Below are 14817 nucleotides of genomic sequence, written 5' to 3'. Positions count from 1 at the left end.
CAAATTCTTCATCTTTCACTAGGTGCCAGTGGCGGAGCTAGGGGGTTTTGGTCAGGGGGGGGGGGAGAATGGTCTGTAGGGGCGCTGTCGACACTATCTAAGCGGAGCGCCACCACAGGTTGGCGCGGAGCGCACATAAATTTTTTGAGTAAAGTTACTCCCTAGATCGCCGGAAATGACCCTTTCCGGGCCTTGCTAATTTGCAGATAAACGAAGAATAAATAGGTGTCATCGCCATTTGTCAGAAAATTGCACCAACAAAATGTGACAAATGTCAATAGGTATTTGAGAGCGCAATAAAAAAGTCAATAATCGCGAATAAGTAAAAAGTGGTAAAAAGCTGAAAGGGCTCCAGCAGTCCATTTGAGTCCGTCAGGGGGGCATCCGCCCCCTTTGACTGTATGGACGCTCCGCCACTGGTAGGTGCACGCAAAATTCTCAGCATATTGCCCAAATTTTCACCAAAAAAATTGGAAAAAAAATGCAAATTATTATTCTTTCAGTAGGTGCCCGAAAAAATTCTCAGCATATTGCCCGAATTTTCACCAAAATATTGAAAAACACATTGCAAATTATTATTCTTTCAGTAGATGCCCGAATAATTCTCAGCATATTGCCGAATTTTCACCAAAAAATATGAAAAACACATTGCAAATTATTATTCTTCCAGTAGGTGCCCGAAAAATTCTAAGCATATTGCCCGAATTTTCACCCAAAAAATTGGTTGGGGGGGCTGCAGCCCCCCCGCCTCCTACGCCTATGCGTGAAACGTGTCTATTACGTGAAAGTCTCCCGATAGAAACCTAACAACTGCTCCATCAACCCGAAAGATTGCCCAATTCTGCAGGTACAAGCAGGGAGATGTCAAGAACAACTCCCTGGTACAAGTCAGTTTCCATTCGCACTTGCGGTGATGGTCAATGATAAACAATGGCACACGTAGTAGCCTAGCTTCTACACATGCATAAATAATGAATACCACTCAACCGAGACTAAGTTTGATTATACAGTTACAGTCTGGTGGTTTTTGTTTAAGAGATTTGGCATGGGCTATGTTTAATCAAGCAGACATCTACATATATTGGAAAAGATATAGCTTATATAGTACTACAATTTAATGTCGAGTCATGGTGGATGGGTTTTGCATCGTTAAAAGAACTCCTCTAACTAACCGTGGTTTATTGTGTGTTAATGGATCATTTAAGACAAGAGACACGTAAGGCTGTTCAAAAATAGAAGTAAAATTTGAATGGTAGTAATGTTTCTATACCCTTCCGGCTTTCAAGATATTCTGCTTTAAATTATGCGAAGTCTCTGGCATGCAAGCACTTTTACTAAGCCTGGCTAAATTGATGATGACGTTAGCTCCTCAATGCAGACCTAAATGATAAATATCAGTCAATTTCTATATAAATGCTAACACCAAACGTGGTCTTTAAACTTCATAAAATACAACAGATAATCACCCCTGGATGACAGTGACCAATTTGCACATTGTACTTGAGTGACAAATTTGTAATCAATTGTAAACACTATGTCATCCATCATCAGTATTGGCCTTGAGTTCTCTTAAAGAATAATAAATTGTTAAAACACATTTTATGATTTGTGATAACAGATCGTAACAATCTCCTTTCATTGGTGATAATTTCTATTTTGCATGGCAATAACAAGCTTAGTATACTTCGGCTGGAAGCATTTTCCGGTCCATGTAAAATTTCCATCCCTGGGATGACATCAGCATTTTCCACTCATCACTGTCACTGTGTGTTACGCAATCGTTCATTTGTTTCGGATGTTTACACAGGTTGGGTAGGATGGGAACACACGTTCCACCTTTAGTCTTCATTCAGTTGTAGCGTTGGTGTGCCCAAGACAAGTAAAGGTATACAACTCGCAGATTCACTAGTGAAGTTAACTGGCAAAGTACTGACGAAGAATGGCAAGAGTAGCAGTGGTGAGCCATCTATTAGTCTGTTTATATATGTAAAAGATGAAATCAGTGACATTGATGGGTAGTAGTATTAGCTTATAATATAGGCCCGAAATATTAACTTAGCTAGACGGTAGACCTAGTGTAAGGCGTTAGTCTAACTTACACACTACTAAGGTGGGCGGCTATCTAGGGTGCTGCTTCCAGCAATTGTGGTAAAATCTTTCCACTGGCCCAGATCCACGACATTCGTCAAAAGTAGTGTCTTGCTAAGTAGGCCTAGGGAAAAGATGGGGAAATGTAGCGTGATGTACCTAACATTCAGAGAGCATTATAGGCTAACTGGTAACCAAGGTAGGCAATGTATAGGGTAGTATTCAATTTGTTTTTGGTTGGATATTGAGTCAAAGATGGGAGTTGTTAGACCTTGACCAGAAGTATTGCTTCGCTAGAACTAGTATGAGCTCCCTCGTCAGAGCAGAGAGTTGTTCTCCCTCACCACAGATACCTCTTAAAGGTATTGAAGACTCGCCCCAAACCGCGTGCTGCCCTGCAGAAAGTTAACTTTCCGTTGCTTGCAATTGAAGTTTTTCTCTTGTCGCTACAAAATGCAGACAGTAATGAAATGTGATACTTTGTTATCTCTAGCTGGACCTGAGATGTCCATCGCGGTATGGTTTGTACACTGTGCTGCGGGTATTGACCGCAGCTGTATGAACTGACTGTACACTAGTGTCTAACTACCGACGGTAGCAAGCTGTGTGTGTATTTTCTGGGATCGATGGTGGTGTCTAACACTTCTGTTATGCCTCAATAAAAAGTAGGTCATATTACCAGCAGTAAACGTTTCTTTTTGCGTGAGTCTTCACACCCTTTAAGGTCTTGAAAGTATTTTGCTGAAATGGAAAGTTACATTAGTTCAACTTGTGTCCCATCTTTAATTGCAATTATTCATGATGATCTAATGGATGATATTCTTGCAACCAGTACCTGCTATAAAAATAAGGGCTACTCAAGGCTACTGTGAAAATGTCTCTGTGAAAATGAAGAATATCGTGATGAAATAATTGCTGAATATGCTGAACTTGTTTATTTGTTGCAAACTATTTAACATACTTTTAACTTTCTTTTGGCCATTTTGGAACAAACATATTCATAGCTTGTGGAGAACCTCTTGTTGTAGTAACAAAACTTGAACAAGGCAATCTTAATACTCTAAAAGCAGCATTTTGCGTCCTTTTCTATGGTGTTTCTCAACCTCACTGATTCCACAATACCATAATGACATACATAACTAGCTTATCTATTCAAATCTTACTTCAAATGGTGGCATTAAAGTCGAAAAATTTACAACTTTCAACTTTGTTTTTCTCGAAGATATCTTCCGTTGGGATCCAAATAAACCTCGCCCATAATATGAATATTTAAAAGCTACGAACTTCATTGGCCAATACGTAATACAACACGGCATGCTTGATTTGTGTAGATTGTCTATGGCAGTTGTACCGGGGAGCTGTTAGAGTCCAGCTCGCTGGTTGTACCAAGTTACCAACTCGACGTTTTGAATCTTTTTTTAGCAACGGCTCATAACTAACCCTGCGTCTCTGATTGGTTGAATTCAAACTGGTGGGTTGGGGGAACTGTATGCGGTTAATATTAAATGTGTAAATTGTCGGACGACACTTTTCTCATTATCTGCAAAACTTGATGGACTTGTCAAAAAAGTGGAAAACCACGACAAAACGCAAAATGCTGACTTTAATACTTGAAAGAATAGTCCAGGTCAATATTTTGTTTTCATATGATAAAGAGGAACATAATCTAAGCATTCTGGTGAAAATTGCCACTTTTAGAACCTAAAGTGAACTTGGAGCAAACAGGTGTGACTGATAAATGATGTTTTGTTTTCCCTTAAAATTTACGTCTAATTTTATACTCCACAATTGGATGCATCCATAATGTGAATGAACCATAGGTATTGGTATTTTATAAACTTCACATCCCCTTTAGACAAACCGGTAACCCTATCCAATCCAAGGTCAAATCAATAGACTGAAAAGTAAAGCAAAAACAAAACATTAATTGTCAGTGTGCCACTATGACATCACACCTGTTTGCAGTACATAGGAATTGAATGCAAATTTCACTATAATGATTAGATTATGTTCCTCTTAATCATATCAAAGTATCAAACTAACTTTTGATCTCGACTAGTCTTTTAATACTTTTGGGAGCTTGGAGGAATTGGTTTCAGCCAATCATCTCATATGACATGCTTTTGACTGGGTCTGAGGGGGGGGGGACTGGGGGTGGGAAGAGGGGAGAGTGGATCATTGTTTATGGTCACATTGGTCCCTTGTGGTATTGCTAATTATCCAAGTCTGTCCTGCATCAAGATGAGAAATATAAGACTAGTTTTGCTATGTCACCATTCCAAGATGGTGAGCTACAGTCTGAAAAAGTGGTTTTCTAAGACAATGTTGTTGTATTGATGCACACTGTTTGATGGTCATTATTGTTACCTACATACTGTAGTACAACCTTTATAGGATATACCAAACATAGTAGGCCTGCATAAATGCTACTATTCAGTGTTAAGAAGCTCACCCGTAATTTTAATGCTCTTTTATATTAAATTTTTAATAACTATGTGTTGCATATATTTTAATTTTATTTATTCTTTTTCATATGTTTGTTTATAGCTTTGCTCTCAATAAATTATTTATTTATTTTTTCTTTTGTCCCCTCATCTTTCATATACGTGTAAAGTGTATTTTCTGGACCAAATATCGATTTGTGTTATCTTTTTTGCAGAACGTACTTTTGATGCTACTGCTTTAACAATTTAACATTTTTTTACTTTAACAGGTCACAGGTTCCAACAAGGGCATTGGGTTGGCTTGTATAAGAGCTCTTTGCAAGCAGCTTAAACCTGACGATGTTGTGTACCTGACTGCCAGAAATCCGGAGCTCGGCAAGAAGGCTGTAGCTGACCTCGAGAAGGAAGGACTGAAGCCTCGATTTCATCAACTGGACATCTCAAACAAAGCATCAGTCGAAGCTCTGAGGGACCATCTCAAGAAAGAACATGGAGGATTGGATATCCTCATCAACAACGCAGCTATAGCTTTCAAGGTAGTTATGGGAAATGTCCACATTTCCCAATGAAAGAATTCTACTTTCTGTCTGACTTTAAAGTTTAAAGAATCTTTTCTAGCATTCTTCCCTGACATATCAGATTCATAGTAAAAGTAACATGTTTTTGAAAAATCTGTTGAATTACCTTCCAACAGGCTTGAAGTATGAGTACATCAGCATTAGTTGGAGTACCAGAAGAATTCCCCTTGATGGACCCCTAAGCACAGGTACAAGTACCAAAAAATGCCCTAGTTTCTTTACTACCATTCAAATATGCCTGTAGTATGAAAACAAGTAACTAACTAGAATACAGACTCACTACAAGTCTGCCATCCAACATATCTTTTAAAACATTTCAATTTTTCCGACTTGGCTCGGACACAAGGCCTTCTGGACTCCGGTCCTTCTGTGGACTCAGACTTGGCTCGGACTTGGATCCATCTGGACTGGCCCCCGACTCGGATTAGTTGGACTCGACTCCAACCCTGCTTTTCAGCAAGCTTAACATGCTGGGGTCGTACAAACTAAACTGTTAAGTACTATGCATTCTAGAAGGGTAACCTTGTAACACGCTTGATAACCTGTGTTAGTTCCATCGTTGTGTCGCAAACTATGAAGACATTTTGATATTTTACAACACTAAAGGTATATATGCTCATAACAACTAATTCATGTTCAGATGCCTATAAATATTTAACAAGTTTGTACTTTCTCTCTTCTGCCTAGTCGAAAGATCCTGCTCCTTTCTCGGAACAGGCTAAGGTTACGAATGGAGTCAACTACTTTGACAATGCTCAAGCGTACCACATCCTCTCACCTCTATTGAGACCGAATGCAAGGTAAGGAAACTGGTGTCCTATGCTCCTTTACATAAGTCTGGAAAGGATTTTTGAACTTGTGGGACAAGCAATTGACAGAGGTTTCATGGTTTATCCCCAAGAAGTGCATAAGGAAATGTTCTTACACTTTTTTGTTTTCGTTTTTAAAGTCAATGATGATATATTCTATTAAACTAATAGAAAATTTTGAATCCAAGATACTAGGACACACACTAAATAAAGGCACTATACAACAGAATTAGTCAAGGGCTCAAAGTTGTAGTGTTGTTAATTCATGGAAACATTTTACCAGGGCAGGTACGTAGACCAACAGAGTAAAAATACATAAATTAGAGATCTGCTCAGCTTTGATAGCACAACACAAAGACTGCTTGAATAGGCTACCGTACTTATTGAGAATTAATGAGAAGCCACCCAACTTAACTTTAAATGTTATGTGAATATATCATGACTATGTGCAATGGGGAGAAACAACCATTTTTGTACTGTGGAGAGATGGGGTGGGGGTGCGACTAAGATATTATGTCTTCCAGGGGAGTAGTGGCCCATCACCTTTCAGAAATTGTGTTAAAATGAAGGAATGCTTAGATGCAAAATGTTGAAGAATTTTCAACTGTTAGGTTGTACTATACATACATGTTATACATTGATGTACTACTGGATTTTTGTTTTATAGTGTTTGCCAGTTGGGAGGGGTTGTGGTAGGGCGGGGGGGGGGGGTTGATTGTTACATTCTTGCACCCTCGTTTGCTATAGCACTCATGCAGTGGATGTCAATTCCACTTTTACACAATTTTTGACTTGCCTGCATATCTTTTGTATAATATATTTTAAGGTAATAAATGAGAGCAACATATCAGCAAACCACTGTAGGCAAACACTTGTTCATTGCTTTGTATCTTTAATCTCACACAGGGTGGTAAATGTCTGCAGTTTTGTGGCAGTGATGACTTGGGGTAAGATGGGGGATGATCTGAAGGAGCAATTCAGGAAACTCGCCACAGAGGAAGAACTCAATACCATTGTCAACAAATTTATTGAGTAAGTGTCTCACCGGTGACATGGATATTCATGTAGAATAATATTAAACCACTCATATGATCATAAAACTTAATAAATAATTTAAAGGCAAGATAAAAACATTGTCAATAAATTTCTATTTAGTAAGTGTCTCGCCGGTGTCATGAATATTCATGTAGAATAAAATTAAGCCACTAATATGATTATAGTTAATAAATAACTTATAAGGCTAGATAAAAACATTGTCAATACATTTATTGAGTAAGTGTCTGTCCAGTGTCAGTAAAATTAAATTGAACCACTCATATGATCATAGTTAATGAATAATTTATAAGGCTAGATGACATTGTCAATAAATTTATTTAGTAAGTTTCTCACCCAGTTGGGACAATTTTTTGCTATACTGTACTTTCAAGTCCCGCTTCCAAAGCACTTGTATTGTCAGTATGCGCAGTATGAATATCATGTTTCTATCAGATAAAGGTTAGGAACTGTTTGTACTGTCAATACGAGTGCTTTGAAGCATGATATGGGAGGACAGTTTAGACAGGTATTAACATCAGAAAATTGTTGCAACTTCTCACCAGTGTCATGAATATTCACGTAGAATAAAATTAAACCACCATATCATCACATTTTAGAATAATTTGTAAGGGTAGCTTTGAAGAAAAATGCTTTTCCATGAAGAAAAGAACACTTTTCCCTCGCATATATTCTTCAATGGATATTTCAATGGATATTTTACCATCAAATATGTGGAGAATTGAGTGCATTTATCATTACTCTAATGAAAATTCATACTAGCATATCATTAATAAATTGAGATCACATGGTAATCGAAGAGCACAGATAATTTTATTTGCTGAACTTGAATAATGTCATTTCAATTATCAGCTGAAAGATCCAAGTATCCATAATTTAAATATGAGTGACATTTTTTCCTTCAAATAATAAAGTTTTTTGTTATCAAACTATATATATGCATCAAAAAGTTATCTGGCATTTTCCTCACTGTACCCACTTGTGCTTGTTCTGCTCCTATGTTTGCTTGTTATATCATGAAACAAATCATCAATTAAAATCATTTCTTTTACTTTTCAAGAGATTTAACTCTGCCTTTTTGTTCCTGTGGTAGATCTCTCTATTGATTGCATGCAAAATATCACAAGGATGCATAGAATATGTCCCTCTTTTAATCAGTCAAAAATTAGTGTTTTTTTCCCCTTTTTTTCCTATATTTCTGCAAACTAACAGGTGTTCAATACCTGTTTCAGTAACAAATGCAAACAGCTGATCCACGAGATGGTAAGGCTTTGGGTGTGCTCCTTAGCAACAACAACAACAACAACAAGAACACATTTGTAGCATGTGGTAACTAAGGGCTGGATAGCCCAGTTGATATAGTATTTCTCTTGTAGTCCAGAGGTCACTGGGTTGAATCCCACTCAAACAATAAATTTCTTTGTTCTTTTCCATTCTCTAAAATTTCCCAGTCAGTTTTTCATTATTCCTGTACTGTATATAAAAAAAGTCCCTTTTTTTTCTCTTTTAAAAAAAAAAATTCTGTTCCATAGCCTAGCTGCCAAAGATGAGCACACGAAACATGGTTTCCCAGGTACTGCCTATGGCTTCTCCAAAGTGGCTCTTTCAGCATTCACTCGGCTTCAAGATCGTATCTTCGAAAAGGACACAGCTAGACCTGGAATTGCTGTTTTTGCGGTAAGTTCGAGAAGTTCATTTGGGATGAAAAATGGGGTCAAAATATGATACTTTTTGAGAAAAGTCACCCAGGAAAGAGCCTGGGCACGAAACCAAACTACCAAACGACTGATCCGCTCTCAACCCCAGTCCCCTTGCATCGAGACTGTGTGATCATCGTCAGGTGTGCATCACCATTCCCCTCGAAAGGGAACAGATACTACACATAATCTTAGCCAAAATATGTTACCCTGTAGTCTTTTTGTTCTTAAGAATGTTCTGGGTTTTGGAAATTTAAGCAAAATAAGGGGGGTGGGGGGAGGGGTGGTTGTGTGTCATAGGTAAGATATTTCATTCTTTGACTTCCTTGCTTTTGCATGCACTGCCCATTGTTCTTGGCTAGGTTCAACTTTCCAGTGAAACATATAAAAAATCTTTATAAAAAAATCCTAAACTTTAGAGTATCTAGAACCTCCACAATCTCATCTCTGCAAAAATATGTGTAACGACTGTAAAACCTGCAGCAGATTAATAACTATAATGGAGATGGTTCTATGCACTGTACATGTTGTATGTGTAATTATATGGTAGTATCAAACCATAGCAATCTCTTACAAGTAGTTCTGGCATAAATGATTGGCAGTTAAAGGCAGACATGGCAAGATGTGAACAAATCAACTCTTCCAAATTCACCGATCCCAGTCTGTGTGCAGGAGAGATAAAGTTTCAGTAAGTTGAGGTCAAGAGAGCTGAAAAATGCAAGCTTTGGTTTATGGGCTAATTCTCGTCATTTCTGTTTCTTTTTTTAGTTCGGTTTCATCTTCATTTCTGTGTTTATTTTTTTAGTCTGCCAGTTAAAAATATCATACTACTTTAGGATTAAAATAACAGTCCTTCTGTTTTCAAATTTGATCAGCTGGTAATGATCACTATGTAGCATTTCTTTGATCATTAAACTTGCTTGAAGAGAAACTATGTTGTTATTTTTTTTTTTTTTTTCCTACCTTTTTTTAAATGTTTTTTATTTTTTTGATTTGAGAATGTTTTGTGAATGCTTCAAGTTAATTTGATTATTATGTGGGAAACCTGCAGGACAAAAGTTCATTTTTTGGTTCTGACAGCATCTTTTACCTGGTTCCCTGTCATGTTTAGAATCAATATGGGTAATGGTGAGTCATTTTGTCTTTCTGGCGAAACTTTTACCACATTATCTCAATTTCAGTTGTTATCTCGAAATAGCATCAGAACCACCAACAATATGTTCTGTTTTCTGGTATTTCACTATCTTCTCTCACAAGTTATATTATATAATATATTACCATATCCTCATCTTATTTATCTCACATTTTCATTTTAGGCCGATCCTGGATGGGTCGTGACAGACATGTCCAGCGGATCTGGTAAGAAGAATGTAGACGAAGGAGCAGATACACTGGTGTGGCTGGCGATGCGACCCGAGGGTGACCTAGAGGGCAGAGGGGAGATGTACTCGGATCGAAAACTTAACAAAGTGTTCCTTTAGTCAGAGCAAAAAACATTTCATATACAACCAAAATAAAGGCTGTAGTGTTTTTACATTCTGTTATTGTGTGTACAAATGGTTTTCATTCACTTGGTTATAATTTAAAACTTGAAACTTACTGAACTAGTCGGTGGAGACTACGCCTTTATTTTAACATGGTTTGTATTGAGATGCTGTTGCTAGGCAACTTTACTAACATTTATAGAAGAGGTGACAAGGTAGTACTTAATTTGATTGTAATATAATGGTATTTATAATAGTGGAGCCTGTTTTTGAAAAATGCGAATTGCAAATAATAATATAATATTCTGCCTTTCAGAATAGTCACTGTCATCCAAAAATCATTAAAGATGTACGGAAAATGTTATTGCCTTTTTTAGGAATCTTGAAAATTTGTAACAAGTAATCCTTAGAAATATTCGTGCATTCAAATATATATTTTACTATGAATTTCTTGAAACATGATGTATATTTGCAATTTATGGATAGAATAATTAATAACTTGAAAAAGCTGATCAACATTCAAATAAATATCAGAAAAAGGAATATGAAAGTTTTGTTCCTTTTTTCACGTTTATGTTTCTCAACCCTGACAAGACCAAACAGTTTTGGTCGAAAAGAAGTATATAATAGTTTTGAACAAAATTTATATACAGTAGTCTCCGTACAAATGTAAAACAAAAATTGTATATATTCCTCTATTCAAATTAACACCAACAGTTCGTATATCTAATAAAATAATCTAACTTATACAAAACACAATGGCAACGCAAAACTTATTACATATAAACAAACTTTATTGACGACACAAAGACAAACAGTTTTTTTTTTCTTAATTTTAATTGAGAAGAATGGATCATCGTTCTTTGTCAAATTACATTTTTATAAAAGTCTGTAGATATAATAAAGCTGGTCTCAATGTTTTCGTCCCAAGTATCATACCATGGGATACCGGGCTGTTCGCATCTGCTAGTCTTTCGTCTTCGATGAAATCCAAATTTATAAAAGTTTTAACAAGAATTATTGCAAATCTTCGTCTCCGAAGTAAAAAATAAATGAATAAAGAATACAAACGATGGCGACAAACAAACTCAGACTTGTGACGTTGCAAACTGCAGCGTGTCCATTGGCAGACAACATTCTATAACTAACAGAGGGCGACATACTCTTTTGTGTTGCCAATCCAGTATTATGATTATTTTGATCAAACTGACTTAAGTCGCGTATTCTGTTCCTACGGCGTGGTTTTTGATTCCAGTAATCAGCGAGATCTTTAAACTTTCCAACATCATTTTTCCTTTCAAGAGTTTCTACTTCGCGGTTACTATGGTTACGACAATGACGTCTGCGGATAACATTAGATTTAGGGCATTTCCTTTGGTTCACTTTGTAGCTAGTTTCATCAACATTTTGACATTCTTGGCGTTCCGTTCTCTCCCGTAACTGGTACTTTTTAGACTTTTTGTTTATAGGATTTGACGTCATTGAGTGGGTCCAATTTGTGTGAGGATGGCGCTGTTCAGTATCTGTGTCTGATTTGTGGCAGTCCCTGCTTTGAGCTTCCAGTTGGTATTTGGATGTAAACAATGGAACATCATTATCGGCTTGCAAAGTCTCATCTCGCGGAGGAGAGGTTCTGTCAGAAACTGGTAACAGGTGTTCATCCAATATATTGCTACACAGCTGGGATTTTATTTGATTAGCGCCCTCTTTCATTTTATGGACATGTACCATTCTGTCAAATCGTTCTATCTCCACGTTATTGCTTGCTGTATATTTTAGTTCACTAAACAACATTTTACTGCTCTCTTTATTCTTTGTATACGAATCTTTTAAGGGTATCGAATAGTTATTGCTCATAGCCGCAGCGTTCTGATATTCCTCTTTCTTCCTTGTTGTAACATTTGGATTATATTTTGGCGTGTTCCTTTTTGCTACAAACTTTTTCTGCTGAGCAAGATAGTATGACCTCTCACTTTGTCCATTCGATTGGTCTACGGCATTACACAAACGGCTAACGACAGAGTCGTTCAAAGTCGCTGCTCGATTAACAGTTATTATATCAGAGGCTGATGACAGTCTTTTATCCCAATCAGTGGTAGCCATCTGATAATTGATCCGAAAAGTGCTCTCTTTACTCTCATTCATGCGCAACGTTTTGCAATTCCGTTCTTTCTCAGCAGTCTGGTATGTCGTGCACTCTGTTTCGATTGCTGACGTTATGCTGCCCTCTTTATTCTCTGCACATGCGTCAATGAGATGTGCTGAACAGAGATCGTGCGTGGTTGCAACTTTTTCAATTATGTCCTTCTCACTGCTTCGTACACTCTGATTCTTCTTTTGCTCTTTACACTTTGCTAAATCATTTTCCTTCTGAGATAGGAAATATAATCCCTTGCTGTTTGCTTCCGATTGGTCGTTGCTGGAATTCAAATCGAAAACGAAAGAGCTTTCCAAAGTCACATCTCCTTTGGTGATGTTGGCTGCCGAATTATCGATACTAATCTGACAGTTTATCTGGACAGCTTTCTCGTTTCTGTTATTCTCTATTTTCTGGTTTGTTGTACAATTTGCGTCACTGCGTGGTGTTACACTGCTCTCTCTGTTATTTTCACATGAAGCATTGACATGATTTAGATTACACCCCTGCGCAGTTGAATCATTCTTAACCACGTCTTTCTCACTGTTTTTAGCAGCACCCTGATTCTTTATCTGCTTCCTACACTTTGCCAAATAAATTTTCTTCTGAGCAAGCAAATAGGCTTCGTGGCTTATAGCCTTCGATTGGTCTTTGCTTGAACTCAAATCGCTCTTCGGATCCACTGCTCGGCTGATGACTTTGTTAGACCCTGGTTTTAGTCTGTCATTCAATGTACTGGCACCCTCATGACACTTTATCTGAACAGTGTTCTCTCTCCTCTCGTTGACTTGAAACATTTGGCAATTTCTGTCTTTCTCTGCGTTCTGCTTTGTACATATTGCCTCACAGCATGTCGTAACACTACTCTCTATGTCCTTTGCACTAGAAGCAAGATGGTTTGAGCAGCCACTTTGTGTACTTTTATAATTCTCAGCCGCAACCTCTTCACTGCGTATTATAACAGCCTGATTCTTTTTCTGCTTCCTACACTTTGCCAAAAACTTTTTCTTCTGAGCAAGCAGATATGCTTCCTTGCTTTTTGCTTTTGATTGGTCTTTGCTTGAACTCAAATCGCCATTAAAATTCACTGCTCTACTGATGACGTTGTCAGACCCTGATTTAAGTTTGTCATTCAGTTTACTGGCATCCTCATGACACTTTATATGGACAGTGTTCTCTCTCCTCTCGTTGACTTGAAACATTTGGCAATTTCTCTCTTTCTCTAAATTCTGCTTTGTGGTACATTGCGCGCCACAGCATGTTGTTAAACTACTCTCTATGTCCTTTGCACAAGAAGCCAGATGTTTGTCTTGTGTAGTTAAAGCATTCTTAACCACGTCATTCTCACTGCTTCTAATAACATCCTGAACCTTTTTCTGCTTTCTACACTTTGCCAAAAACCATTTCTTCTGAGCAAGCAAATAGGCTTCGTGTCTTTTTGCTTTCGATTGGTCTTTGCTTGAACTCAAATCGCCATTCAGATTCACTGTTCTGCTTATAGCGTTATCAGACCCTGCTTTAAGTCTGTCATTCAGTTTACTGGCATTCTCATGACACTTAATCTGGACAGTGTTCTCTCTCTTCTCGTTGGCTTTAAACACTTGGCAATTTCTGTCTTTCTCTGCGTTCTGCTTTGTTGTAAATTTTGCGTCACTGCATGTTGTTACACTGCTCTCTGTGCCCTTTGCGCAAGAAGCCAGATGTTTGTCTTGTGTGGTCGTATCATTCTTAACCACGTCCTTCTCACTGATTCTAATAACAGCCTGGTGCTTTTTCTGCTTCCTAAACCTTGCCAAAAACTTTTTCTTCTGAGCAAGCAAATATGCTTTCGAATAAATTGGCATATTATCTGGAATTTTGGAAGCAAATGACGTCATTTCCTGTTTGGCTTTCTTTAGATCATCTTTGATCAACCGTTCATCTTCTCTTCTTGGCTCAGCTGGTAAGCTATTATTTGTACCTATTGGTTTAGATATTGCACACTTTCCACCAATCAGGTATCGACTAACGGTCTTTACTTGATTTCTGCTCAAGTCAAATCGAACCCGTTTTCTCGCCTTCTCTCCAACAACTGATTTATTTGGTATCTGTGTTGAAACCTTTTCCTCGCTAAGATATTTGTGAGGTGTCATTGGTGGTGGGTGGTAAAGTGGAGGCCTACATACAGGTGGTTGATACAATCCGCCATTAATCGAAGTATTGTATACTGGATAAAATCCTCTGTAGCCCATTGACTGTATTCGTCTTATAGCAGGATTCATGGGAGGCCGATGTGGACATAATACTTTATTATGTAATCTCTGATGCATCCGCAATGCTTGAAGTCTCTCCTTGATCCAGAGCCATCCTAATCGTCTATCTTCAAGATATCTTTCAAAGATGAACCTCCTTCGGTGGTCGTAAGGGTCTTTGGGTTCAACTTCACACTCCACCTTAACCGTTGCCCGTACGAGGTTCTCTGGATGGGCATCACCCGGCAGTAGGCCTTCTTCGGCTAGAATGAACAAAATCATATCACATGATTGTT

At 37.8% G+C, this 14817-nt stretch overlaps 2 protein-coding genes across 2 annotated transcripts in view; both read left to right on the top strand.

Annotated features, from left to right (window-relative positions):
• LOC139958655 (uncharacterized) overlaps window positions 1-14817 on the top strand; it is a 234684-nt gene that overhangs the window by 201040 nt on the left and 18827 nt on the right. The window lies entirely within an intron of this gene.
• On the top strand, window positions 1799-10696 carry LOC139958652 (carbonyl reductase [NADPH] 1-like). The gene is made up of 6 exons (XM_071955888.1): window positions 1799-1957; window positions 4802-5068; window positions 5798-5910; window positions 6826-6951; window positions 8505-8649; window positions 9986-10696. Exons 1-6 carry the CDS (start codon window positions 1940-1942, stop codon window positions 10148-10150), a joined length of 834 nt encoding a protein of 277 aa, XP_071811989.1. The 5' UTR covers window positions 1799-1939; the 3' UTR covers window positions 10151-10696.

This window comes from Apostichopus japonicus, chromosome 18, assembly GCF_037975245.1.
Source record: "Apostichopus japonicus isolate 1M-3 chromosome 18, ASM3797524v1, whole genome shotgun sequence".
NCBI classification, from domain to species: Eukaryota; Metazoa; Echinodermata; class Holothuroidea; order Aspidochirotida; family Stichopodidae; genus Apostichopus; species Apostichopus japonicus.
This window is presented reverse-complemented; position numbering and strand designations above follow the sequence as displayed.